The 25,191-nt window shown below is 48.5% G+C and overlaps 1 protein-coding gene across 2 annotated transcripts in view; it reads right to left on the bottom strand.

The window, feature by feature from the left end:
- Positions 1-23,341, bottom strand: part of PRMT8 (protein arginine methyltransferase 8) — a 98,348-nt gene extending 75,007 nt beyond the window's left edge. For both annotated transcript variants that reach the window (XM_032159334.2, XM_058442741.1), the window contains exon 1: positions 21,280-23,341. In XM_032159334.2, the coding sequence (XP_032015225.1) occupies positions 21,280-21,354 (75 nt within the window). In that variant the 5' untranslated portion in view covers positions 21,355-23,341. The remainder of the gene's footprint in view (positions 1-21,279) is intronic.
- Between the last annotated feature and the right edge of the window lie 1,850 nt (positions 23,342-25,191).

Here is a 25,191-nt window from a genome sequence, read left to right as displayed (position 1 = left end):
TCTTTTTCTATCTCTCTCTGTCATTCCCTGTTTCCTTTTTCCTTTACACTTAGTTTTTTCCTGTTTCTGTCTCTGGCCACGAGCTGGGTCATGCTGGGCCCTGGCTCCCCTCTGTCTGTGGACGGACAGTTCTGCCAAAATGACAAAGATTTAGCAGTCACTTTTATTAACAGCTTTCTAGCAGCCAGCTTCCACATATAGCTGTGTGGCCGGCTCTCCCCTGCCTTCAGAGTCAGCAGCTAAACTTTTTTTCTCTTCTTACTAAAACCTTTTGAGCTTCCTTTAGTAATTTTAAATTTTTTTAGACTTTATTTGTTAATTTTTTGCAGTTTATTAGTAATATCAGGCCAGCTTTTAGTCACAAAATTAACCTTTAAAAGGCCTTGCCCTACTGGGTTTTCTGGATTTAATCCTGAGTATTTTCTTATTTGATCCCTGAGCCTTTGCAGAAACACAGAGGGAGTCTCCTCTTTTTCTTGTTGGATTTTGAATGCTTTTGAGACATTCTGTGTTTTAGGAGTGGACTCTTGAATCCCTTTAATTATTATTAGCTTTCTAGGGTCTTGCATTTGGGCCCGATTTCTGGGGTTATTGTTATCCCATCTGGGATTTGCATTTGGGAATTTCTGCTCAGCTGGCAGGACTCCTTGCCTGGGGGGATGCCGTTTTTCCCAAACGGTTACGGCTGCCCTTTTCATTATTCCCCTCTCTTCCCCAGTAAACAAAATATTCACGATTGGCATTACCTTAGCCCAGGTATAAAAACTGGGTTTTAAAAATTGATTTAGCTGCTTTGTTAAACTGAGGGGATTTTCCAAGAGTGGCCTTTTTTTTTTTTTTTTCTTAATTCCTAACCCTAGTACTCATTGGAGGCACATTCACAAATTTAACTTTTCCCTGTCCCATAGAGACTTCTCTAAGAGGGTACACATTAGATGCCTGCTGTTTAGAAGGAACAGGGAAATTCGTAATGTCCTTCTTACATTGTTCTAATTCTTTCCTCAAGTTTAGATAAGGATTTAAGGGAGCACTGGGTTTAGCTTCTTCATGACCCCCAGATTCCTCTTCCTCCGACCTTCCTGTTGCCCCCTGATCTCCCTCTCCTCTACTTCGTGACATGTATGGTGAGGGGAGAAAGCGTGTTAGGGAATCCCAGGGCTTTTCACTGGGCAAGGGCTTTTTACTATGCTTTTTTTTTCTCTTTAAGGGGGAACACGGGGGTTAGTTCACTAATCCAACAAAGAGCATAACCCATCTCCTCTTGTGAGGATGGGATTTTATTATTCACATAGAAAATTAAAGCTTGGCACACTCAATCCTTATCTGAGCCGAACTTAGGCCAAAAGACTGAAGGCTGACAAATAGGCTCTTTGGGCCAGATAAAACAGCAATACTTTATTATTTTTTGCTTTTCCTTGTCCCTGGTTTGAGGATTATCCCTTTAAATCTGCAACATTCTCCCCAGCAGACTATCCCGGAGAATGTTAGAAGGGGTTTTTTAGTTCCCTCTTTCCCTTGTTCCCTAGGCCTAGAATTTCAGTTTCTCATTTTCAGCTGGTTTCTGTGTTGGAGCTTTTCCCTGTGTACTCAGCCCCCCTTACTGGAGGTTTCTTGCACCCCCAAGACCTCCAAAGATGCCCAACCACCAAGGCAGTACTGATAGTTCAATTTTCCTACCTCAGCTCATGCATGAGGTTGCCTGGTTGCTGCGGTGTCTGCTTTTCTCCCTGTGTCACTTTCGCTGTCTCCTGAATAACAGTGTTGGGTTTGTCTATGGCTTCTGTGGGGAGCCAGGACACCTGGACAGAGCGGGCCACATAAATCAAGTGGGATGTGTCTCCCCTCTCTGCCAGAGACTCACTCCACGTGGGCACAGAGATCCCTGTATGGGCCACCAGGTTGTGAGAAACAAAGTCACCCGTCCGAACCCAAAGAATGGACTCAGAGACCCGGAGAACAGCGAAAGTGAGACTTTTAATGACGATTTTACAAGATCGGGTGTCTGATGAGCAGGCACACCCAGAACAGTTTCAACAAGCAATTGATCCCCTAGTGCACAGGTCCCTCCCCCGGTTCTCATAGGCTGAGTACTGTGGAGTTACAATTTTCCTGGACATTGCCTATTGATTGTTGGGTAGAGGCTTTAGGTGTTATTTATTGATTTATTGTTGTTGTTGTTGTTTTTTAGGTTGTCTTGCTGCATTTTGTTGCAACCCACAATGCATTGCAATCCTAGTTAGCTCAGGGGCTCTTAAAGTATTTGACGTATGACCTAAGTAGCTGGGCAGGCTGATAAGAACGGACAAAAGTGAGCTATTTTGCAGACTGGTAAATTTTTATTTTAGACGAAACTTTTTTGGTTTGGATGAGCACAACTAAGGGGCGAGGGGGAAGGTGGGGAGGGGGAGGCCAACAAACAAGCATCGGCTATGGAAGCAGGGGCCTAGTAAATCCTGTTTCTTCTGTAGGTTGCTGACCTAGGCCAAATCAAGGCCCTTTGTCTTGGAAATGGACCACTATATACATTATTTCCTTTAACCTCACTCAAGTCTTTATTCAAATGTCACCTTTTCAGAATGCCCTCTCCAGATTACCCTCTCTGCAAACACTGCCACCTCCATCACTTTCTATTTTCTTCCTTGCTTTAGTTTTCTTCAGAACTCTCTTCAGCCCCTGACACCACTTCATATATTTGCTTATTGTCTGTTTCCCCCATAAAATGATAGCTCTGTAAATGCTGGCAGCATCAGGCTCCTCAGTACTATAATCCCAGTTTATAGAACTGTCTCTCGCACTGAATGAATGTTCAATAAATATTTGTTGAATGCAGTGCATGAGTAAATGAACAAATGAATGAATGAATGAATGAACCCCTTAACAAATCACCAAGAGGGGACCAGGCAAAGAAAACAGCAGAGAGAAGCACAGTGACAGAGAAGCTGAAGTCAATCCTGGAGACCCAGTCTGCCACATGCCAGGCAGCTCCATACCAGAGAGCCCTAGGGCCTATGGTAAAGAAAGGTGCTTCCTCAACTGCCCAAGCATGGCCCTGGCCCCACTCAATGCTGCTCTGAGATGCTCCCCCACGTGAATGGCCCATCCTGCCTTGCTTTATCTCAGAAGGAGGTTGGGCACTCCAGAGCCCAAGAAAGCTGGGTCAACTATTGGCGGATACTTTATCCACAAGGCCAAAATATAAGCTGGAGCTACCAGAGACCTTTCAGGTAAAGTTCAATTCATCAGGGAGAAGATCAGTGAAAGACAGAGCCAGGACAAACAGGCACACACACCTGAGAAACCAGCCACCAGGAGAGCCCGGGCTGGCCACAGTCACCACAAGATGGGAAATAGGAACTGCCAGAGCCAAGGACAATGCATGGGTGCTGAGGCAGCCTGTTTCCCAGAGCAAGCTAGAGAATGGGGCCTGCCCTGCTAGTTCAACCACACCAGGCTCAGAGGGCAGAGACCACGAATACCCCTGCGAGAAAGCAATGTGCTTCTACTCACAGGGCATGCGGGTGGGTTCTGTGCAGTGTGGTGGCTGTCAAGCCAGCACGTCCACAATCACCTGGACAAAAGATTGCCGGCCCCACCCCCAGAGGTTCTGATTCAGCAGGTCTGGGATGGGGAGACAATTTGCATTTCTGACAAGTTCCCAGGTGACGCTGATGCTACTGGCCCAGGGACCACACCAGTGAGCAGGTGGAGGGTGGACCTCACTTTGCAAACCAGGTCTGCTTTTCTGAATTCATCCAAAACATGTGAGCAGCTAGCAATGCTAACGAGCCGCCACCACCACAATCAAAACAACAGCCACCATGTGTTGACCAGACCCTATGCTGAGTGCACTCTGGAATAGGACTGCTTTTGTTTGAAACCTTGTTATACTGGGAAATTTACTGAACCCATCTGTGTTTTAGTTTCCCTGTTGTAAATTGGAGATATTAGTATATCCTTAGAGGATTTTTTTAGGATTTAAATGAGAGAATTCATGTAGAAAGCTTCAAAAAGTGCCTGGCACATAGCAAGTGCTCGATGAATGGCATCCATAATTTCTGTTTGTCAACATAGTTTAGAGGAAGCAAAGTGGCAGTCGCCTGGGATTGGTAAGAGAGGAGCTCCAGGATGACCCCTAGATGTAGGAAGCAAGAGGGGAGAAGTTACTGGAACCCAGAGGCTGTGAAGGAGTATGGGGTCTGCTACACGAAAGTTTCAGGTCAGGGAAGGAGCAGGTCGACAGTGACCCCCCATAGGGAGGGGCCAAGGGAATCAATGCCCCTCTCTCCCCCACCCTCCCACTGGTGCTCCTGTTGCCCTCCCACTGGTGCTCCTGTTGCCCACAGGCAGAGCCCAGCCGGAAGGGTCAGCTTTGCAAGGAAAGCTCTCCAGAGCAGGGTGCAGACAGGTGCAGAATGAACTGGAAGGGCACGTGTGGGATGCCGGCACACTCAGAAAAAAGACTCCATGTGTTACATATTTACACTCCACTTGGAGGCAGGGTGACCCTGACCCGCTTATATTGGACATCTTCAGTGGAAGTACGGACGGATTTGGAGAGGCTCTGCAGGCCTGGGTGAGCAACCCCTCTCTAAACCACGTCTTGCAGCCCAAATGCCAGCCACACCCCAACAGCAATCTGGTGCTGGCATCCCCTACAAGGTGAGCCAGAGGGTCCTGGTGCCAGCCCAGCCAGGGCTGACACTGAACCAACCGGACACCAACCTCAGAGGAACCAGAACTGCTCAGTGTTCTGTGGTGAACAAAAGAGCACCTTAGGGGTAACAGAAAAAAAAAGGGCAGGATGAATTCAGAGAGACTAGAAACTCTGCACAGCACCCTGACACATGGAACAGTCAGGGCTCACAGCCTGACTTTGGCCCTGCGGCCAACTCTTTGACCCTGACAAAGTCCGCTTCTTGGAGCTTCCCTCTCCCAAAGGACAATCACAATCACTCCTGCCCCTGCCCCCTGCCTCTGCCCGGATCTGCCTGATCCTTCAGTATCTGGGGGCTCAAGAAGGATTCCAAGATGTACTAAGTCACCGTAGGCTCCTAGGAGGAAATCACTAGAGCAATACCTGGTATAATTTCTAAATTATCTAAATTATCTAAATTTCTAATGATCTAAAATCGAACAGGATAAAGTACCACAAAATAACATACTGTAGGGAATGGATCTGCTGAGGCAATGAACTGAACTAAAATAGTTGTTATTAAACATTTTTCCAAGACTGGTAACTTATGATGCTCTCTATGCCCATATTCTGGCTCATGTCCAGAACCCTTGAAAGGGGCTGAGGACAGGAAAAGTGACATGAAAGAGCCACATAGCTGGCTTTCCAAAAAGATCCAGATACAATGAAGTAGAGAAGATTTGGCAGGGAACTCACTATGGACAGAGAAGACTGCACTCTCACGGAGCGCACACATTCCCTAAAAAGTACAATTGAAAGAGTATAAGTAACAGAAGGAAACACAGAAAGGAACACATTCCAAGATGTGCTAGAATCATGGGCCCCGGCCCCTGTCTTCAGGTAAGATGTCGTTACGCAGGCTTGAAGGGTCTAAGGGACTTACTGGGGGCCACACAGTCGGCTACTCAAACTAGATATAAAATCCCTGTTCAAGCCAAAATATAAGGGAAACTGAAATAGGAGTTATCTGTTCAGCAGGTACATCCTCTATTTGGTTTAGGCGTCAGGGCTCTGCAAAGAGACTTCCAGAATCCCCAAGACCAAGCCCTCTTTGTCCTGAGGGAAAGAGGAACAGAGAACTTGCTGAGATAACCGGGTGATGATGGGGGATTGAACAATGTTTTGCGTTAAGAAACTAACAAGATACCTCCTTACACATTCCACCACTTCTCCAGCTTCACTCTATCTCTATCTTTGTCCTTCTTCCTTTCCAAGGAGAGTGCTGCATGGTAGACACTCAAACTGCAACTGAGACACTCAAACCCTTTGATCCCCGGTGTTGCAGTTCTCTCAGGGACAAAAATAGTCTCAAAAAGGACCTGTCACATGATGAGCAAGTTACAGAGCCTGGACAACAGCCCCAGTCTCCTGAATCCCACAAACCTCGTTCTAAAGTGGGTTCATTCACAAGCAACTCACTGAGGGCAAATGAGATGAAGAATGGTGATCCCTGATGGTTACTAACAATGCCAACCAGCTGTGGAACAACCACCCTGCATTACTCCCCTGAGCAGCCAATCTCTACCCATAGTTCATTTACTTATTCATTCATTCATTCCACCAACATCCATTGTGCTGCAGTGCGGAGAAGAGACAGGCACAGAGCAAGAGCTGGGAAGAAGAGTTAACGAGTGCTGATCTAGGGCAATGTGGATAGAGAGGAGGAGATGGACGTAAACAGAGTTAAGAAAGTAGAATTAGCAGGATTTTGTCATAAATCATCTGAGATTGGGGCAGGGGAGGTGAGAGTAAGGGAGGCCTCTGGTCTGATTCCTGACTTCCGGCTGGGGTGAAGGGGAGAATGGCAGTGCCCTTCAAGAGACAGGCAGACAAGGAGAGAAGCAGATGAGCAAATTGGAAGGAAAGGTGAGGAACTCAGTTTGGGTCATGTTGAATTTAAAGTGCCTGCAAAACACAAAGCAAGAGAAATCCAGCCAGAAGTGCAGATCTGGATGTCCCAAGATGTAGAAGAGGATGAGATCACCCAGGGACAGTAGGCTGGAGGCAACATCCCTGGGCGAGAAATTAGAATCCACAGGAAAGCTTGAGAGAGAACAGTCAGGGAGGTGGGAGAGGCAGGAGAAAGCAGAGCTTAGAAGCCCAAAGAGCAGTGGGTATCAGGTCAAATGCAACAAGCAACAGTGTCTAGTGTAGCTGGCTGACTGGCAAGGTGAGATGAGACCAAGGAGAGTCCACTGCAGTGAGTCACAAGGGGGTCTCCAAGGTCACAATCAAGAGCCACATCGAAGGAGAGTCCACTGCGGTGAGTCACAAGGGGGTCTCCAAGGTCACGATCAAGAGCCACATCGAAGAAGAGTAACTGCAGGGATGGCCATGGAATCACTTCCCACTGCCCCCCACACTCCCAAGGCCCCAGTGTGAAGTTCAGCTGCTGGCACCAGCCATGGTACCAAAGGAACACAGCATCCTGACTCAGGCCTATGTCCTGGGAGATAAGCCAGGCCCCAGCACTTCAGAAACAATGCTCCAGCACTACACACTTTGGAAGCCAAAGAAGGATGGCTTTAATGGATTTGAAACTCAAATCTTCGCTTTTTTTCCCCTTTAGTCCTTTTCATGTTCAGAACAGGCTAGATCCTTGACACCTATGTAAGGTTATGCATCAACTGCCCAGTCAAGCAGGCACCAATGGAACAGCTGCCCAGGACTGGATTCTCTCCAACACCCAGGCCCACACAGCCCAGAGTCGAGAAGCTGGGGCTGCCACTTGGAGAGTGAGCCCCTCACAGTCTCTCCTGCTTGGAAAAGAAAGAGCTCTTGCTCTTAGATCCATAGAAACCCAGGCCTGGGAAGGGAAGAGAAAAAGAAGACTGAGCCAGCAGGTGAGAAACAAAAATGAAGGCAGAGGTTTCTGGAGCCAAGTTTCTTCCCCAGACAAATAATTGCCAGCAGGCTGCCTGCAGTGAGTCACATCCTTTGTCCAAGTCACAGACCCAGGAAGTTCAGCTTTGTCCAAGTCCTTTGTCCAAGTCACAGCCCCTTACATTCTTTATCCAAGTCTTCCTGCTGCTCCCCAAACCTCCACCTTCTATGCCATTTGCTGCCTAAGGGGAAAACATCTCTCCATTTTCAACAGCACGAATTCAGCACCCGTGGGCATGTCTGGAAGGGGCAGCCATGTGGAGCTGGCATCCAGCTCCATCAACAGCACGATAAGGGAAGACAGGCATGGAGCTGCCCTGGAGGCCCCTGAGAGAGCAAGGTCATAACAAGCAAAGTGTGAGGTTACAAGAGCAAAATGTAATCTCTGCACACAACCTCTTACCTCTTAAAGTCCTCATCCCCATTGTCTCCATTGATTTAAGGGGTAAGCCTACAGACTGAGATAGGTGGGGATCATTTCATCCACTTTTCAGATGTGTAACTCTCTGCAACAGGGTCAGGATCACGGGTTCTGGCTCCTGATTCTTGACTTTTTCTGTGTTACTTGGTATCAGCCGAGGGCCCGAGGAACTGCAGTGAATGTGTAAGGAAAGTTGAGGCAGCTACTCCTTGGGGCTCAGCATAGGTCCCTGCTGCCTTGACTGGATTACGTGGAGTGCACTCCCGAGGTGGGGGTGGACCTGAAGAGCTCGGAAAACTCTGATTTCTGCCGCTGAGGCAAAGCTGTAAGAAGAAAGTGGGGTGGGGTACAGGCTTGCAGCACTTCGGTTAAGCCTCCAAGAAAAGCCACCAGAGCTGGCCTTGTGGACAAGGCCCCAGGCCCTGCAGTACTGGCAGTCCACGCCATTAGTTTGGTTTTCTTTACATCTTGGAGTAGGGAACAACTTATTTTTATCTATTTTTAAAATTCAATTCAATTTTTTCATTGACAAATCATAACTGTACATATTCATAGTGAATATAGTAATATTTCAATACATAGGATGTATAGTGATCAGGTCACGATAATTAGTACATCCATCAACTCAAACAGTTGTCATTGCTTTGTGTTGGGAACATTCAATATCTTCCATCTATTTATTTGAAACTATATAGTATATTACTGTTTACTGCAGTCATCCTACAGTGCTATATATAGAACCCCAGACCTTATTATAAATAGAAGAGTGCATGGCTGTGTTGCACACATGAGTAAAGGGACCTGGACCACGCTGGGAGCAGGGGTCATGTCCACTCTGCAGAGCCGCCCCGCCCCAGAGCAGGACCCCAGGCCCTGAGTGCCCGCAATTAGGAGCCTTGGCCCCGGGACAGTTCAGATCTCTGGTCTGAGAACATCCCCCACTGCATCAGCCAGTAATGGTGGATCAGGTCAAGGGGGAAAACATATTGGCTCCTTCAAACCCTAAAATACTCCTGCCTCAAGCAAGGTTTTTCAGGGGCTCCCTATAGTCCGCTGCCACTGCCTAAACATAGGGCATTCTTGATTGTCTCAGGCAAGGCCCTCACTCCCCTAGCCCTTCCTGAGACTTATGTCGCGCCGGTTACACTTGTCTGTGCGAAAATCTCCTCTTACTCCGTTTGCATTGATTAAAATCCTCTCTGCAACTCTGACTTTGCCTGACTTTGCTCTTCAGCAGTGAACATCTAACTGGGACAGCTTAACTGCGGACTTGCTTTAGGTCACATGGATGGTAGCTTTGACCTCAGAGGTATACTCTTCTAGTGGGATCCTCTGTGACTGATAGAGCCTCAATCAGTGAATTAAGAAGGGGACCAACAAATATTCATTTAATTGCTAGCATCCATATAACATTTTTTTTTCATACAGAAAAGGTACATGTGGCTAATGATAGTTCAGTGAACACATAGTTTTAAGTCTCTAGCAGGCACCAGCTATCGTGGTAGATGCTGGGGTTCAGTGGTAAAGAGCATAAACAGTGTCTGCTCTCACACAGTTGATGGTTGGCTTCTAGATGAGGAAACAGGGAAATAAAGCACAGGGTGATATACGCTGAGATATCACCAGCATATCAGATATCATCAGCTGATATGAGTACCAGCAGAAACTGGTACTATAGGATAACATAGGAGGGGACTTGGATCTGAAGGTGGTGGCAGGAAAGCCTTCTTGGAAGAAGCGACATCCACACTGAGACCTGAAGAGAGAGTCAGAGCAACGAGTGAGGAGGGGAGGTAGGCAGCTGAGTGTGGCTGGAGCAGAGGGAAGGGCTTGTAAGAAATGGGGATGGAAGGCGACTCAGGGGCATGGTTACACAGGGCCTCCTGAGCCCGGGTGAGGAGTGGGTCATGATCCTAAGAAGAATGGAAAAGCCACTGATTGGGTTTAAGGAAGGGAGAAGCATAACCAGGTTTCTATTCTAGAATGCACACTCACACTGCTGTGAGAGGAGAACCAAGTAAGCAAAGGGAGGGTGTGCAGACAGCATCTAAAAGATCACCGCAGAGATCCAGGCCAGAGGTGAAGAGACACAAACAGGGACGGCCACAGTGGGCCTGGAATGGGGAGGACAGATTCAGGACAAAGAGGAGAAACATTTCAGATGTAGAATCGCCAGGTCTTGTTGTGGAGAAAGGAGAGAGCAGAGTTCAGGCTTGTGATTTTGGTGACTTATTACCAAGAAAAGTGAGAATGGCAGGAGCTGGGAAGAGAGCAGGACTCCGGAGGCCACCCAGTGAACCTGAGCTGCCTAGGAGACATCTCGGTGAAGATGTCCTGCAGGCAGGTGGATATGCCGTGCCAACCTCAGAAGAGAGATGTGGGCTGCAGTCTGAGAATGGGAACTGGTCATGATGCTGACAGAGCGGATGGGGTCACCTGGAGACAGCATGCAGAGAAGGCGACCAGAACCCTGCCTGGAACAAGCCCACAGCACCACAACTCACAGAATCAACGAAGCACATCAGCTGCAAAGTCAGGGCTGCGTAACGTCTCTGACCCTAAAACTCGGACCTATCTTTACAAGACTCTCCCTCAACTCTTCCCACACCCGGCCTCACCTTAACATGTTTCTCACAGGAAACACACCCTCCCGCGTGGAGATGTCAGACCCTGCGTGTAGCTCAGAAGCTCCAGGCCAGTGATTAAACTTGTACCTCATGTCTCACATATTATGAACTACAAATCACACAGGATACGTTTGTTTGTGTATGAGCGTGTTCTCCTGCATGACGGACCTACTGACTCAGAAGTGTGTATACATCACCACACAAAACATACCAACACACTGCAGTCTGTCTGGAATAGGTCATTTATATCCACTTTCGGCAAACATCAGAATTGACTATTCCCATTTTGAACTATACATTTTCTCCTAAAAGTGAAACAACAACTGGGCAGAAACAAATCTTAAAGTTGTAACAGTAAGAAAGAGAAGAAAACATCTGCCAGCTTTATGTTGTATCCCATTATCAAATGTAATCCTCATGGCCAGCCTATAAAATGGGATTTATAATCCCACAGGGATGAAAGTGAGATCCAAAATCAGATCTGACTACTATGCTCTCCCCTACACCATACTGGGTCAACAGCTTTAATGTGGGAAAAAAGGGGAAAGAATACAAAAATTAGCAGGGCGTGGTGGCATATGCCTGTAATCCCAGCTACTCAGGAGGCTGAGGCAGGGGAATCGCAAGAACCCGGGAGGCAGAGGTTGCAGTGATCCAAGATTGTGCCACTGCACTCCAGCCTGGGCGACAGAGCAAGACTCTATCTCAAAAAAGGAGAAGAAAAAGAATTCTAACAAAAGGAATAGCATGTGCTATACACAGGTTTATTTTCTTTACTCATTCAATGAGAGTAGTCATCAATTTTCTACTATGTACCTGTGGGCGAAAACTGAACTAATGCATGTTAATAGAGAACAAGCCTTAATTATGGCCCTATCTACACTCCTGATGGGCTATAATCATTTGTGGAATCCTTTGACTGAGCCTCCCCAGAGAACTACTGTCATAACTGCTTGTCAGAGAGAGATGAAGTCCTTGAATTTAATGTGACTATGGGAATTATAGTCTTTCATTTTCTGGGAGACCCAGGCTTGAAAGGCCACCACTTGGCCGGGCGCGGCGGCTCACGCCTGTAATCCCAGCACTTTGGGAGGCCGAGGCGGGTGGATCACGAGTTCAGGAGATCGAGACCATCTTGGCTAACACGGTGAAACCCTGTCTCTACTAAAAATACAGAAAATTAGCCGGGCGTGGTGGTGGGTGCCTGTAGTCCCAGCTACTCGGGAGGCTGAGGCAGGAGAATGGCGTGAACCCGGGAGGCGGAGCTTGCAGTGAGCCGAGACTGCGCCACTGCAGTCCGGCCTGGGTGAAAGAGCGAGACTCCGTCTCAAAAACAAACAAACAAACAAAAAAGAAAGGCCACCACTTTACTTTAGCTAACAAGAGATGATCTTTCACAACAGAGTGACAAACGGGGCCCTAATTGAGGAATTTGTTAACAGCCTTTCCCTTTATAGTGGCATTAGCCCAATTTGGCCTTAGCTGTGCCACTCACACAGCTTATATTCTGCGGGATTTAGCGCCAAGAAGACAGGGAATTTAACTCGATAATTAAACGTCCAATTTGTCATGTCAGCCTGGGTGTCTCTCTCTCCTAGCTCCTATCCATGCCTCAGTTTCTCTCAGTAGGAAGACAGGGGAAAGTCACCAATCAGTCCGGTCATCAACATGTAGGAATTGAGGAAGGCTTGAGTGGGGCCTCAAGCCTGAGAGAAGCCTGAGACAGCGTGTCTATCCCGAGGGAGCCTCCCGTAGAGCATGGCCACTTCTCTTCCATGCCCCAATTTCCTCACGCCTGTAGGAACTCCAAGAGGCTTCATTTTCATTTGATAGATGTGGACAAACAACTGAGTTCTACATCCCAAAGCTGAGAGTGAGCCTGGAGTGCGGTAGGCAGCCTGGGGGTCACAGAGGCTCCCTGTTCCTCCTATAACTGGGGCCCTTCACATGGCACAGTGGACCTCTGGGCAGGGAAGCTAAAGAGCCCTGTCTTCAGCTGCTTTCTTGACTCCACCTGGCTGACCTGAGAATGAATTCCCTGAATCAAAGGTGCCTTCTCTCAACTGTTCTGCTCCCACCTCTTCCAGTGCCGATTCCACACTGTCACCAAAAAGGCCCTGTACTTATCTGTTCTCCTTTCATATACTGTTGGGTAAGCCCAGATTACTAATAAAGCTAATCTTTCTTGAGTATTTACCATGTGCCAGACATGTGCTTTATGTGAAATAACTCACTTAGTCCCTGTGATAACCCTATGGGATAATGCACCACTACCCATACATATCATAGAGGATGAATCCCTCACACAGATAACTGCAGTAAGTGATGCAAGCTAGGAAGCTTGAACCAGTTGAGCTTGAACCCAGTTGAGCTTGAACCCAGCTAGCAGCCCCACACTAACCCCAGAGCCTGCACAATTAACCCCCACACACAACTGCTGCAGGCTGAGAAGCTGGTGGCCTACATGGCTTAGTTATTCATTGCCCTTCCTGCCCTCCAGAAGAGCCCTTCAAACAAGCTGCTGATCAGCACCCAAGTCTACCACTAAAGTAATTCCTCTGACAACTACAAAGCAAAACCGCTGGGAAGATGAGGGGATCTAACCCAGGGAGCCTATTACAGGACCACAAGCTCCAATCAGTTATAGGCTCATTTCCACACATGGAAGTGTATCTTCCAAATCTCCAGGTGGGTAGGAGCTGGTGTGGAGCAAAGGTTAGGACAAACTTGGGGTTGGGAGTGTGGACAAAAGAGAGGAAGGAGGCCATGTCAACAGCAGAGAACATTCCAGCTCTGCCACTTACTGGCTCCATAATGTTGATCAGGATAATGAAACTGCAAATTTCAGTTTCCTTAATTGCAAAACAGAATTAATAAGGGTTGCTTTGTAATGTTGTTGAGTAAATTAAATAAGGCAATGTTTACAAAGTGCCTGACACAGCACCCAACACATAATATGTATGTTAAAATGGTAACTCCTGCTATAGTGATTGCTACCGCCCAAGGAAAAAGCCATGATAAAGACCCTGGGAAGCCAGTGGGTGCAGTGTGCAGCTGAGTGAGAAGCAGGAAAGAGATAAGGGAGAGAGAACACTTTCTCGGACTTGCAACTATTCTGAGGCCATTCATCAGCCATTTGCTATATGGCAGGCACTGTGTTGAGTAACATCATGGGTTGAATTGTGTCATCCAAAAAGATGTGTTGAAGTCCTAAACCCCCAGTACCTGTGACTGTGAGCTCATTTAAAAATAGGGTCTTTGCAGATGTTATCAAGTTAAGATGAAGTCATATTGGATTAGAGTGGCCCCTAATCCAACAAGACTATTGTCCTTATAAGAAGATGTATAGACACACACAGGAAAGAATGCCCTGTGAAAATGAAGGCAGAGACCAGATGATGTGTCTACAGCCAAGGAAGGCTGAGCATCGTTGGCCACCACGGGAAACCAGAAGAAAGGCAAGGAACAGATTCTCCATGAAGACTTCAAGAGGAACCAACCCTGCTGGCATCTGGATTTCAGACTTCTGGCTTCCAGAACTGTGGAAGAAGACATTTCTGTTGTTTTAAAGCCACCCAGTTTGTGGTACTTTATTACAGCAGCCCTAGGAAGGTAATACAGGTGATGAAACTACAAAGATAAATTTTAAGAAACAAAGTTCCTGTCCCGGAGCCTTTAGTATTCATTTTATCCCAATAAAGTAGCTGGATGAGAGTCCAGACCTAATATTGATGGCCTAGGGTCAAGCTTCCAAAGAGCTATACTTTGTTAGACAAGTACATTGTCTACTGGGTCCAGCCAGGAACCTAGGCCTAGGGATAGTTTAGATGCGCAGGGAGAGTGAGGTGATGGCTGTCCCTGCCACAGTTATCTCAGGCCCCCGTCACCCACACGGCACAGTACTGGAGACTGAAAGTGAGAATGGCAAGATGGCGGTGGAAGCAAGAAAAGATGTCCTGGAAAAAGGAAAGCGGGGCTGGTGCCTCTTCCTAGGTTTCTTCCAAATTCACCATTCCACATTCCTCCTGTTAATCTGTCCACCCTTTCTCTTCACATTTTAAGTTTCTACTCTGGTTCTTCTCATGCCTTCACAGCCTAGCGGACTAGAAAAAGCATTTTGGTGATTAGAAAACCAGACTTTGAGCTCTAGCCTCATCACTTACCAGCTGTGGGATTTTGAGCAAATAACAGTAACTGTGCTTCAGTCTATTAATCCATACAATGGGGATATATGTAATTCACAGCATTACACACAATGCAATGTATTAAGCAAGGATTTTAAGTTCTACAAGAAGGTCAGAGCTCTCACTATGCACAATTCCTAGACCTTATGCAGAGAAACACTGGTCTTAGACAGTACAGATCAGGACATACCAGAAAGTTGGCACAAAAAATAAAAACAATAAATGAGATGCTGCGTTTACAGGAGGTATAAAGAGCACAGACCTAGGAGTCCACAGGGTCTCGACCCCAACGTGGAAGAGCTTTGTGATATTGGACAAGTAGTTCCTATCGCCTGATTTAAATGATTTGAGTTTCCTCCCAACTTTAAGATTCTATGACTTTATGAAAATATGCACATCAAGCTGTTTGCTCAATATAAAATTACACTTTAAAAAGAGATCTTTACTTATGGGCCACTCATTACAAATATGGGAAAAACTGTGATGCTTGAGGGAATTCTTATAACAAGTGAAGTAAGAAAAGACATTTGATGTGTGAAATATCCAGTGGCTATTTTGGCTGGATAATACTGGAGAGGCAAATCTCAAACACTCCTCTCCTAGCTATTCCCATTAGAAGTCTAATACCAGAATATCAGAAAAAGGGATTGGAATCAATTGGAACAAAAACTAGTAAAAAGAGTGAGACAACCCCAAATGAAAAGGTAACCAGCCAGCTTTCATCTCTTTTTAGAATAACATAAATGAAGGTGACTCAGATTGCAATCGAAGAGTTTGAGCTCAGACTTCAGGGAGAACTTCCGACTACTGAGACACTCGAGGAGTTTGGGGAAATTCCCTTCTCTGAAGCTTTTTAACAAGAGACCAAGTGGCCAACAGTGCATCTTGGGTTAGGTGGTTCTCGGAGATGGAGGCATGGACAAAATGACCTTTCAGAGGTCCCTTCTTGCCTGTGCTCACCCTGTCTTGTGACTAAGCCAGTTCACAACAGCACCACCTGCTTGTTTCCACATACAGAGGCTGTTTTCAGTTACCTTGGCTGTGCACATATTTTCAGGCTGCCCATTTTCCCCCTGCTGGCAGAGTAGACTCCAAGGTGTAAGGACTGTTTTTACAGATTTTTGCATGTTCCACACTGGTATGTGATAATCACTTCCCATTGCAGTTAGCAAAGAGGAGGAAATGAAACCCACTCCTGAATTGGAGACAGGAGTGTTGTGTTTCACCGTCTTTGACAGCCAAAAGCCAATTTAGGACTCTGAAAAGCCAAATTTGCCAGGCAAAAAAAAAAGGGGGGGTATCTTCTTAATTCTCCTGAGCTCACTTAAGGACTGAAATCAGTGTTTGTGGAGGGAGGAAAAAGTCACGTGGACCGTGGTTTTATGGGTCATTTCAGCTACAGAAATGAGAAAGTGGGAGAATACTTCCAGTTTGCACTTTTTTGGCAAGACTCCTAAAAGCTAGCAGGATCATAATCATCAACGCTTATTGAGAACTCACCATGTATAAGGCAATGTTCTAGTTCTTTGCATAAATTAACCCTTTTCATCATCACAACAATCTTAAAAGGCCCAGAGATGTTAGGCAACTTGCTCGACGTAGCAACACATCTACTAGGTCCAGAACTGGATTGAAAACCAGGAAGTCTGTCTCCATAGCCCACTGGTTAGTGTACACACTCTGCAGAAACAGACATAGATGAAGACCATCCTCAAAGAACTGTGCCTGGTTCCTCCTCTTCCTCAATTCCCTGACCCCTGTAATAAGGGGACCACATTCTTCAGCTGAAAGTAACTTCCTGAGGAGAAAGATCTACTAGCCAAAACCACCAAGATACACCATGCCAGAAGTCAGCTCAGTTATCCCCATAACTCACTGCAACCCCTAATCTCACTGTCACATTGTAGGATTTTTTCCAACCTGTAATTATTCCCTCTCCCTGGGCCAGCAAGTCAACAGAACATTCAAAAACAAAAAAATACATCAGTTTCCAAAGTGACTCTTTGCTAAAACTGTTTCCCGACTCCTGGGGGCTCTCCTTTGAGGAGATAAAACCCTGATCAGGGAATCATCGCCATAAATAATGCATCATGCATCAGACTTTCACCAAGTATCAGTAAAGCAAGCAGTAGCTCAGGAGGGTCCATTATCCCCCACGGTTCATACTTGGGCATTGTGATTAATCCATTCATCTGCTATTCAGATGAGCACTCCACAGTAAGAGTCGGTAATTACTGAATATTGAACAGGTACATGAATAACCAAAATGTACCCGTGATTTGACTGGCTTCAGCACCTTGATTCCCAGAATATTTACCCATTTTGAGTTGCAAAGGTTCACAGCAACTAAGTACAGCAGACAGGTGGGGTGGGAGATAGGAATCCCAATTTACAGAAAGCCATGAGTGACTAAAGCCCAGAAGGCTCAAGAGTTTGTTCACAATCACATACATCAATTCAGTCAACATTTATTAACATTTATTACTTATTGTGTGTCAGGCCCACAAATTCAAAAAAAAAGTACATTATCTAATAGACATGTAAATAGACACACAAAAAGCCAATTATCTTGCAATAGGAAAAGTGAGAGACAGGCATCAGGAACACATAAGAAAGGGTAATCCCCCTCCCTGGGGACAGAGGATAAATGGCAGATCTGGGAAGCCTGCCCAGAGGAGGTAACATTTGAGCTGGGTCTTGCAGGTTGAAAAAGATTATTTTCCAGAGAGAAGAAGGGGGAAAGAGTGGCACAGGCGGAGGAAAGAGTATGCACAAAAGCATTCAGGTATGCAGTCGGAGGTCTTTTCCAAGAATTGCATGATGCAGGTATTAATGGGCTTTGCACACCATGCTAAGGAAACTGGGCTTTATCCAGTGTCCTGTAGGCAATAGAACAACATCCTAAGTTTTTGAAGAGATGCCTGATCATGAGCAGATTTGTGCTTCCAAAAGCTGATCCAGTACAGTAAGATTATGAGGCTGGATTAGAGAAGAGGACCAACAGTTCAGAGGAAAGTGCCTTAGTGAGGGCAGAGGTGAGATGACGTGTCTTGGGCACTGACAATGGGCGGAAGAGGAGAGTGGGACTGGAGGCTTTGCACATGTTCCAGAAGGCCACAGAGGAGGTTTCTCATGACACCTAGGGAACAGGGGAGAGGGAGAAGAGGCTGGCAGAATGGTGATTCCCTTAGCTGAGGAAGAGAAGCATAGCTGAGTGATCAGGAGAAAGCGTACATGGAACTAACACTACTGCGTGTTTGCCATGTGCCAGGGGCTGTCCTGGCACTTCCTTATACCCATACCTGCCCTATTCCATGAGGAGAATCAGCTCAAGTTAACAGAGAAGGGAACTGAGGTCAGAGCAGTTGAAGAGTGCCCCCAGGGCCATCCATTGCCAACAGTGCCCAGCAAGCGTGTGATGTTGGTGCTCTCATGCCCTAGCTGGGTACTTCACTTTGTGGAGGGAGGCTTTGGTCACAATGTAAGTAGTTTTATTCTTCACTTGCTCCCTTCCTGCCCAATGGTTGGAGTATCTCTCCGTATCTTTACCTTGTGAACGAATACTTTCTCCCACCCTTGCCCACCCCCATCACTGCCTCTCTCCCTTCCAAAGTATTCCTCTCCGCCCACTCCTCATCTACTCGCATTCACACATGGCATCTTGTTAGAAATAGCAAGGGTAGGGCAAACAGCAATGAATCAGAAGTGGGGGCAATGTGTGTCTCAGGGCTGACTTAACCCACCAGAAGACTTCCAGCAATTGCTTGACCTCAGCCTCGGTGTCCTCAACTATAAAATGGGTAAGAAATGAATACTAATCTTCGCTTATCTCACAGGATTGTTGTGAGGATGGAATGAGATAAACAACAAAAAGCAGGAAAAGGTGCCTACAGGATTATCCATCATAGTTGTCCATGAGACTGTGAGCCCCTCCAGAGCAGGGACCAGGTGGTCCTCATGTTTGGAACTTGGGTACCTAGCTTTCCTGGTACAGAGCCGGTGCTTGATAAAGAGATGTGGAATTCAGAACTAGGACCACTACCACGCTCCCCACCACCCACTGACACACATGGAGGCGTGCTCCTGCCGCTCTCATCTACCATAAATGCAGGCAAGCCCACAACACCCCACTTTTGGAAGTGCTGCTCTAGTCCTGGCTTATTCCAAAAACAGCCAGTTCCTGGAGGGAAACCAAGTGATCGTCACGCTGCCTGGATGCCTCCGCTAGGCACGTTTGACCAAGTCTGGGTTCTACCCCTTCTCCAGGGAAGTTGCTAAGAACTGATCCGCCAACCTGGCTCACACCCCTCCAAGGAGCCCCAGCTGGGTCTGTCCCTCCCCGCACTGCCTTGGTGCCCCGCACGCGACGTGGTTTTTTGTTTGTTTGTTTTGTTGTTGTTCGCAGGAGCCCAGCCGCCCCTACTGCTGTTTTCATTGATGCCTTGAGCAGAGCTGGCATGTGCAACTGCTGAGAAGGGGGAGCGCGGAGCGGCGGGGGAAGCAAGTAAAAATAGCCCGGCGCGCGGCGCTCTGCCTGCTCCGGACGCCTTTAACCCTCGCCGAGGTTGGGAGAGCGCAGCAGCCGGCGCTGCACACTGCGGAACCTGGCAGGGGTCTGCACCCAGACCCCGCGCAGCAGCGGGGGTACGAGGCAAAGGGAACCGCAAAAACTTTTTTTTAGAAAAATGAGCCGGGGGTGGGGTGAGGTGGAAATGCAGGGAGGAAGCGCCTTCTCGCTTCCAGGGCTCCAGCCACCTGGCAGAGACCGCTACGTGCCCGCTGGCTCCACACTTCACAGAAGCACGGCCTTGAAGCCCTGGGCTATTTTTAGAAACCCTTTCGGCGGGTGGGCGATCAGAGGGCGGAGGGTGAGGGGAATGGTAAGGATGGCTTTCTGCTGGGAGGCTAGCCGCCTCGCACTACACATCATTCCGAATGTCTGCTCTCAGGTGGGGGCTGGGGAAGAGGAAGTGGTGAGGGGACGGCAGGCATGCAGGCTTTGCCCTAACTCAAGGAGACAGCATTCGCTACTGAATGCCCCGCTGCTTTCAAGTCCCGGAGCGTGTTTGTTTTGAAATCGACAATTGCCAGATGCATGCTGTTTCTAGTCTCTCAGAGAATGGGGATTTATAAAGCTTTGCTGCCTACGCGGTGGGGGTAGGGGTTTTAGCGCAGAGTTAAGACCTCGAGGAAAGAAGACCAGGAAGGGTCTCTCTGCCTTTTTGCATTCCGGCAAGACAGAGGGACAATCCCCGCGCCACACCCCCATCCCCGCCCCCCGCTGCATATGGGTAACCATATGTGAAATGTGCGGCAGCCCCACCAGACACCCAGCTATTAATAGAGCCTGGGAGTTTGCTCTCTGTGTCTTTTTCCTGCCACTGAGTAAGGGACGATCTTCACACACATGCCCCACTCCGCCCCCATCTCGGCGCACCGTTTCTCCAGGAAGGTAAGGGGGCTGCCCACGCTGATCCCCTTCGTGACTACAGGTGCCCGGAGCCTACGGAATAGTCCGGTTGTTGTAATGACAGCGGGGTCAGAGCGAGGCGAGGGATCACAGCCTCGAGCCTCGGGACGCAAAGCCCAGCAGGGCTCTCTGCGGCTCAGGGCCAGCTGGAGAGTAGCGAAAAAGGCTGCCGAAGGCGGGGGCCGAGAACACAATTTGCGGAGCTAGAGCGACCTCCTCAAAAGCCCTTGCGGGACGAGTGGCTGCAGACCCATTTCTCACTGCAACCGGCGGCGCGCAGCCCCCACAGTCCGCGCAGGCTCGGCTGCGGCAGGGGCGGACGCTGTCCCTGGTGCTGAAGGTGGCCGCGGCCCGTGTGCCCTGCCGGGTTTAGCGCCCCAGAGGCGGCTCTGACATCTGAGGATTGCAGACTTCTCTCTGGCCCAGATCTGGGCCGGAGGGTCTGTAGGAGGTGCCCGAATCCTCCCGCCGGCTCGGCCCCCGCGGCCGGGAGCTCTCCGCGCTGCTGCGGGGACGGAGAGCTCGGGAACCGACTCGAGCTTGAAGGGTAAAGCTGAGGCAGCGGCAGATGGTGGTCAAGGCACTGCAAGGAGCAGACCTGGCCCTAGGATTACCCACCCCAGCTCTGCAGAAAGCCGGGACCCGGGAGCCCTCACGGAGCCCAGAGGAGAGGGCAGGGGAGCGCGGCTGCCCAGGATTTGGGACTTGGGGGCAGGAGAAGGGAGCAGCGGGTGGCAGGAGAGGGTGATGGGGTGAGAGTGGCTGTTTTGCATTTTCAAGAGGGAGGGGACCTGAGACATGAACTTCCCCCCTACCCCCCACCAACACACACACACACACACACACACACACACACACGAGCAGGACGGCAGAAGCAAGCGGGATGAAGCTGGGGAAAGTTTGGCACTCGGTGCTGAGCGGCGGCGGCGGCGGCGGCGGCGGCGCGGTGGTCCGGGTGGGCGGCGGGGTCTCCGAGAGCCCCTGCTCGCTCGCCTCCTTACCTCGGTGTTCTCTGCCGCGTTCTCCGCCATTTTCCTCCTTAGGAGCAGGCAGCGGGAGGAGTGTTTCATGCCCATAAGAGCCAGCAAGGATTTGGTGATACAGAGATAGTAGAGAAAGAGAGAGAGCTGGTGTAGCTTTAAAAGAGAGAGCGAGAGGATGGGAGAAAAAAAATCCAACCCAGCCCCTCTGCTGGAGCGTCAGCCGGCACAGTCAGCCACAGCGGAGTCTGTTCTGCAGTCTCCACTTTGTTTGATTTTCCTCCCTTCTCATCTGCTCCGGATTCCTTCACACAGTTTCAAGTTCTTCTCGTGCCCCCGACCCCCTCCCCGCCCCTCTCCACCCGCGCTGCGGGCCAAGCGCGAGGGAAGCAGCCCCGAAGGCTCCGCGGCGGCGGCGGCGGTCGCGGATCCTCTCCAGGCTGCTCGCAAAGTCCGGCCGGCCAGAGGCAGCCGCCAACTCCTCTCAACTTCTGCCGATCCGCTGGGCGAAGCAACACGCTTCCTGCGCGTCTCTCCTAGGGGCTGAGCCGGGTGAGTGGGGGCGGGGTAGGAGGTTCGGTGGAGCAGGCGGCGGCTGGGCGCAGACCGAGGGCCCCCAGCGCCCCCGGGCCCGCCCCCTCCCCTAGTCTCCGAGGGTCTCGGCCGCCTCCACTCCCTGACGCTGCACACAACTTGCGTGGAGGCCAGGCCCGCACGGGGGGCCCAGAGAAAGCCGGCGCCGGGCAAGGCTCTTGCAGGTTCTTAGACCCGGTGCGCGTGCTCCCACCTAGGGCGAGGTCCGGGCGAGACCGGGCCACAGTTAACTCGCACCCTCCCCACCCCGTCCCACCCCAGCTCTCCCGCTCCTCCGCCAGTTCCTGGATCCTTCCTTGGCGAATTACGGTTTGGGGAACGAAGGGGTGGGTGTCTGGATGGGGGAGGGTCCTTAAATCCTTCAACTCTAGGGGTAAGTGTGGTGTCATTCTTTATCCTTTTCTCCCAATCTCTGTACCCAAAGCCCTTGGGACTCCAAGCCCCTTTCAGGCTGAGAGGGAGGGGCAAAGGTGGCGGCCAGAGTGGCTTGGGAAAGAGGGTGGGAGAAAGTCAAATGCGAGACTGCAGTGCCCCCCCACTCCACTCCAGTCTTCCCTGGCAGCCCCCTGCCCACGCATTTCTCTTCTCCCTCCTCACCCTTCCCCCACCATCGCCAGATTTTGAAGTCCCTTTTATGGGAGAGAGGGAGGATGTCACGTACCCGTCAGGATTCTCTTGATCCTTTTTTAAGGGAGTTTGGGCGGCAGCAGGGGGTGTGAATTTTTATACAATGCATTCCTGTCTTCACTTTGAGAGCTTCTTTTTCTCTGTTTTACTGGCCATCTGTCGGGCAGTGGGAGATAGAACAAAAGCGGGGGACCCCACTCTGCCTCTCCCTTTGCAACAGGACACTCAGGCTGACTCCTTAAAACAGCTGTACTTTTAAGCTTTCAGCCTACAAGTCAAGGACTGAGACCTAAAAGATGCTCCCTGAGCACCCGGCTGTCTTCACTTCATCTCTGTACTTGTTTGGGGAGGTCCTTCCCAAATGCCCTATTTGCTTTTATCGTCACCTTTGATAACTGGGGAGTGTGAGCCTGACTGTCCTCAACTAACCCCAGAGTCCATTGAAGAAAAGGGCTAGAATCGTTCTCACTACGAAACATGCCTCCATCATCCGGTCCTCGGGGAAAGAGAGGATACATTGCACTAAGTAGAGGTGAGAAGTGAGGGATAGAGAGAGGAGAGGATGAAGAACGAGAAGGATGAAAATGTAGCAAGAGACTTGAGTTAATGAGACCGTGTGTGTGTGTGTGTGTGTGTGTGTGTGTGTGAAAACTTGAATAAAAAGATGACCTTAACCTCCTTAACCTTTTCCCTTCTCAGAACACAGACCTGGGTTAGAGTTGGGGGTGAGTGAGCAGAGTCCTTGACAACACCCAGTCGTTCTTCCTGTTCTGTCAACATGCAGAAAGTGGTAGGAAAATAAATGATGTGAATCTGGAGAATGACTTTTACCCTATTGAATTCCTTTTTCTCTAGGCATCTTCTCAGAGACAAAAGATTCTGAGAGACATCTAATCCCCTACCAAAAGTGTCTCAGTGTTTGTGCAATCAAAGGAAATCAGAAATGATCCTCACCGCTCTGTGGTCCAATCCTCTCATTTTACAAATAAGGACCCCAAGATTGGAGAGAGGAGGACATTTGTCCATGGTCCATCAGCAAGCAGAGGACCCAGCTCCCCAGCCTCCTGACTTTCAGTCCGACACTCTGCCCCCACCCAACACTGCTTCTGCTTGTGCATCCCTTCTGTGACTAACCAGGGAGGAGGGGAGCTGAAACAAGCTCCCACCGAAATAGGCTGCTGCCTGTGCGTGATTATGTTGCTATGAGAACCTCAGTGGGTATGTTTCCTCCTTTCGCTGTTGAAATCTTTTGCTTTGCTTGGCTTCTCCCCAAGCACAGACACGTCTCCCTTTGGAATGGGGAGTGGAGAGGCTGAGATGGAGAGCTATATTTTCATGGCAAGAGTTTTCTATCCCAACCCATCCAACCCAGAGCCAGCCTGGGGCTGTGAGTGAGAAGCCTATGCCACTAGGGTGGTTCCATAAAGGCTGGAGTACAGGTGTGAACTGTTTTAAAAGTGGATACTCTAGCCCCCTGTCGAGCTGTCTTAGAACAAAGAGGTGCTGTTCCTGCTATGTAACCACCTAAGAACAAATTCACAAGCAAGCTAATTATTACTTTAAGAGACTAAGTTTGGGGTGATTTGTTATACACCAAGAGATGACCTGAACATTCACTTCTTATGATTGTGAAAAGTGCCTAGGATGCCTAGGACATAGTAGGTACTTTGTAGAACTGTTTTCTCAGCATCCCCACCATTCCTGTGAATTCAGTCTTTCTCCATCTCTTTTGCAAAATTATATTAGTGTAGTCTTTTACCAGGTTAATTAGTTTAGTCATCCCACAAATAATTTACTAGGCATCTCTTAAATGCCCAGCTCATTAATAGGCACTAGGCTTAACAAGAGGCAACAAAACATATTGAATTGACCATTGATGAGCTCTTAATGTAGTCATGTTGGATGCTTTTAAAGGTACAGATCTTCTGTAGAAGTCTTAAGGAGATTTTCATGGGAGGCAAATAAACATGTGGGATGATAAGGGGTTCAGAGAGTTCACTAGGGTGTGAGTCAAATGGGTAGTTTGAAACAATAGACCCTACCAGGTGAAGAGGTTCTGAAGACGCGTTTTATTTATGCAATTTTTCTTATACTAGATCTTCAACACAACAAAAGTAAAGTGCTTAGAACAATGCCTATCTCATGGCAAGTGCACAAATATTATGTCAACATTCGCTAGGCCCTGTCCTAGGCACATGAGTTAAATTTTATAGAACACTTGCTAAATCTTATAGCATTTAGCTATACTTACTATATGCCAGAGATTATTCTTGACCTACATGTGTTCTCATGTAGCTCGTTCAACAGCTTTTTGAGGTAGATACTATTATCCCCATATAACAGATGAGAAAACAAAAACACAAGGAATTGCCCAAGTGGTAGAGGCAAGATTCAAATCTAGGATACCTGATTCCATAGCATAAACCTCAAGAAGTTGACCAGGTTCAGGGAGCAAGACAGTGGTTCTCAACCTTGGCTATGCAGTGGAATTATCTGGAGAGCTTTAAAAATATCAGTGCTTTAGTTCTACCCCCAGAGAGTATGATTTAGTGAGGTCTGGGCATCAGGATTCTTTAAGCCTCTAATTCTAAGGGACAGTGATGATTGGAGGACAACTGGACGAGAATATCTGGAGACAAAAAGACCCGCAGAGGAAGAAGATCCCTAAGTTACAGAAGATCCAAAACAAGAACCCCACACTGTAAGGAGGTC

Source organism: Hylobates moloch, unplaced genomic scaffold (genome assembly GCF_009828535.3).
Source record: "Hylobates moloch isolate HMO894 unplaced genomic scaffold, HMol_V3 SCAFFOLD_8, whole genome shotgun sequence".
NCBI lineage: Eukaryota > Metazoa > Chordata > Mammalia > Primates > Hylobatidae > Hylobates > Hylobates moloch.
This window is presented reverse-complemented; position numbering and strand designations above follow the sequence as displayed.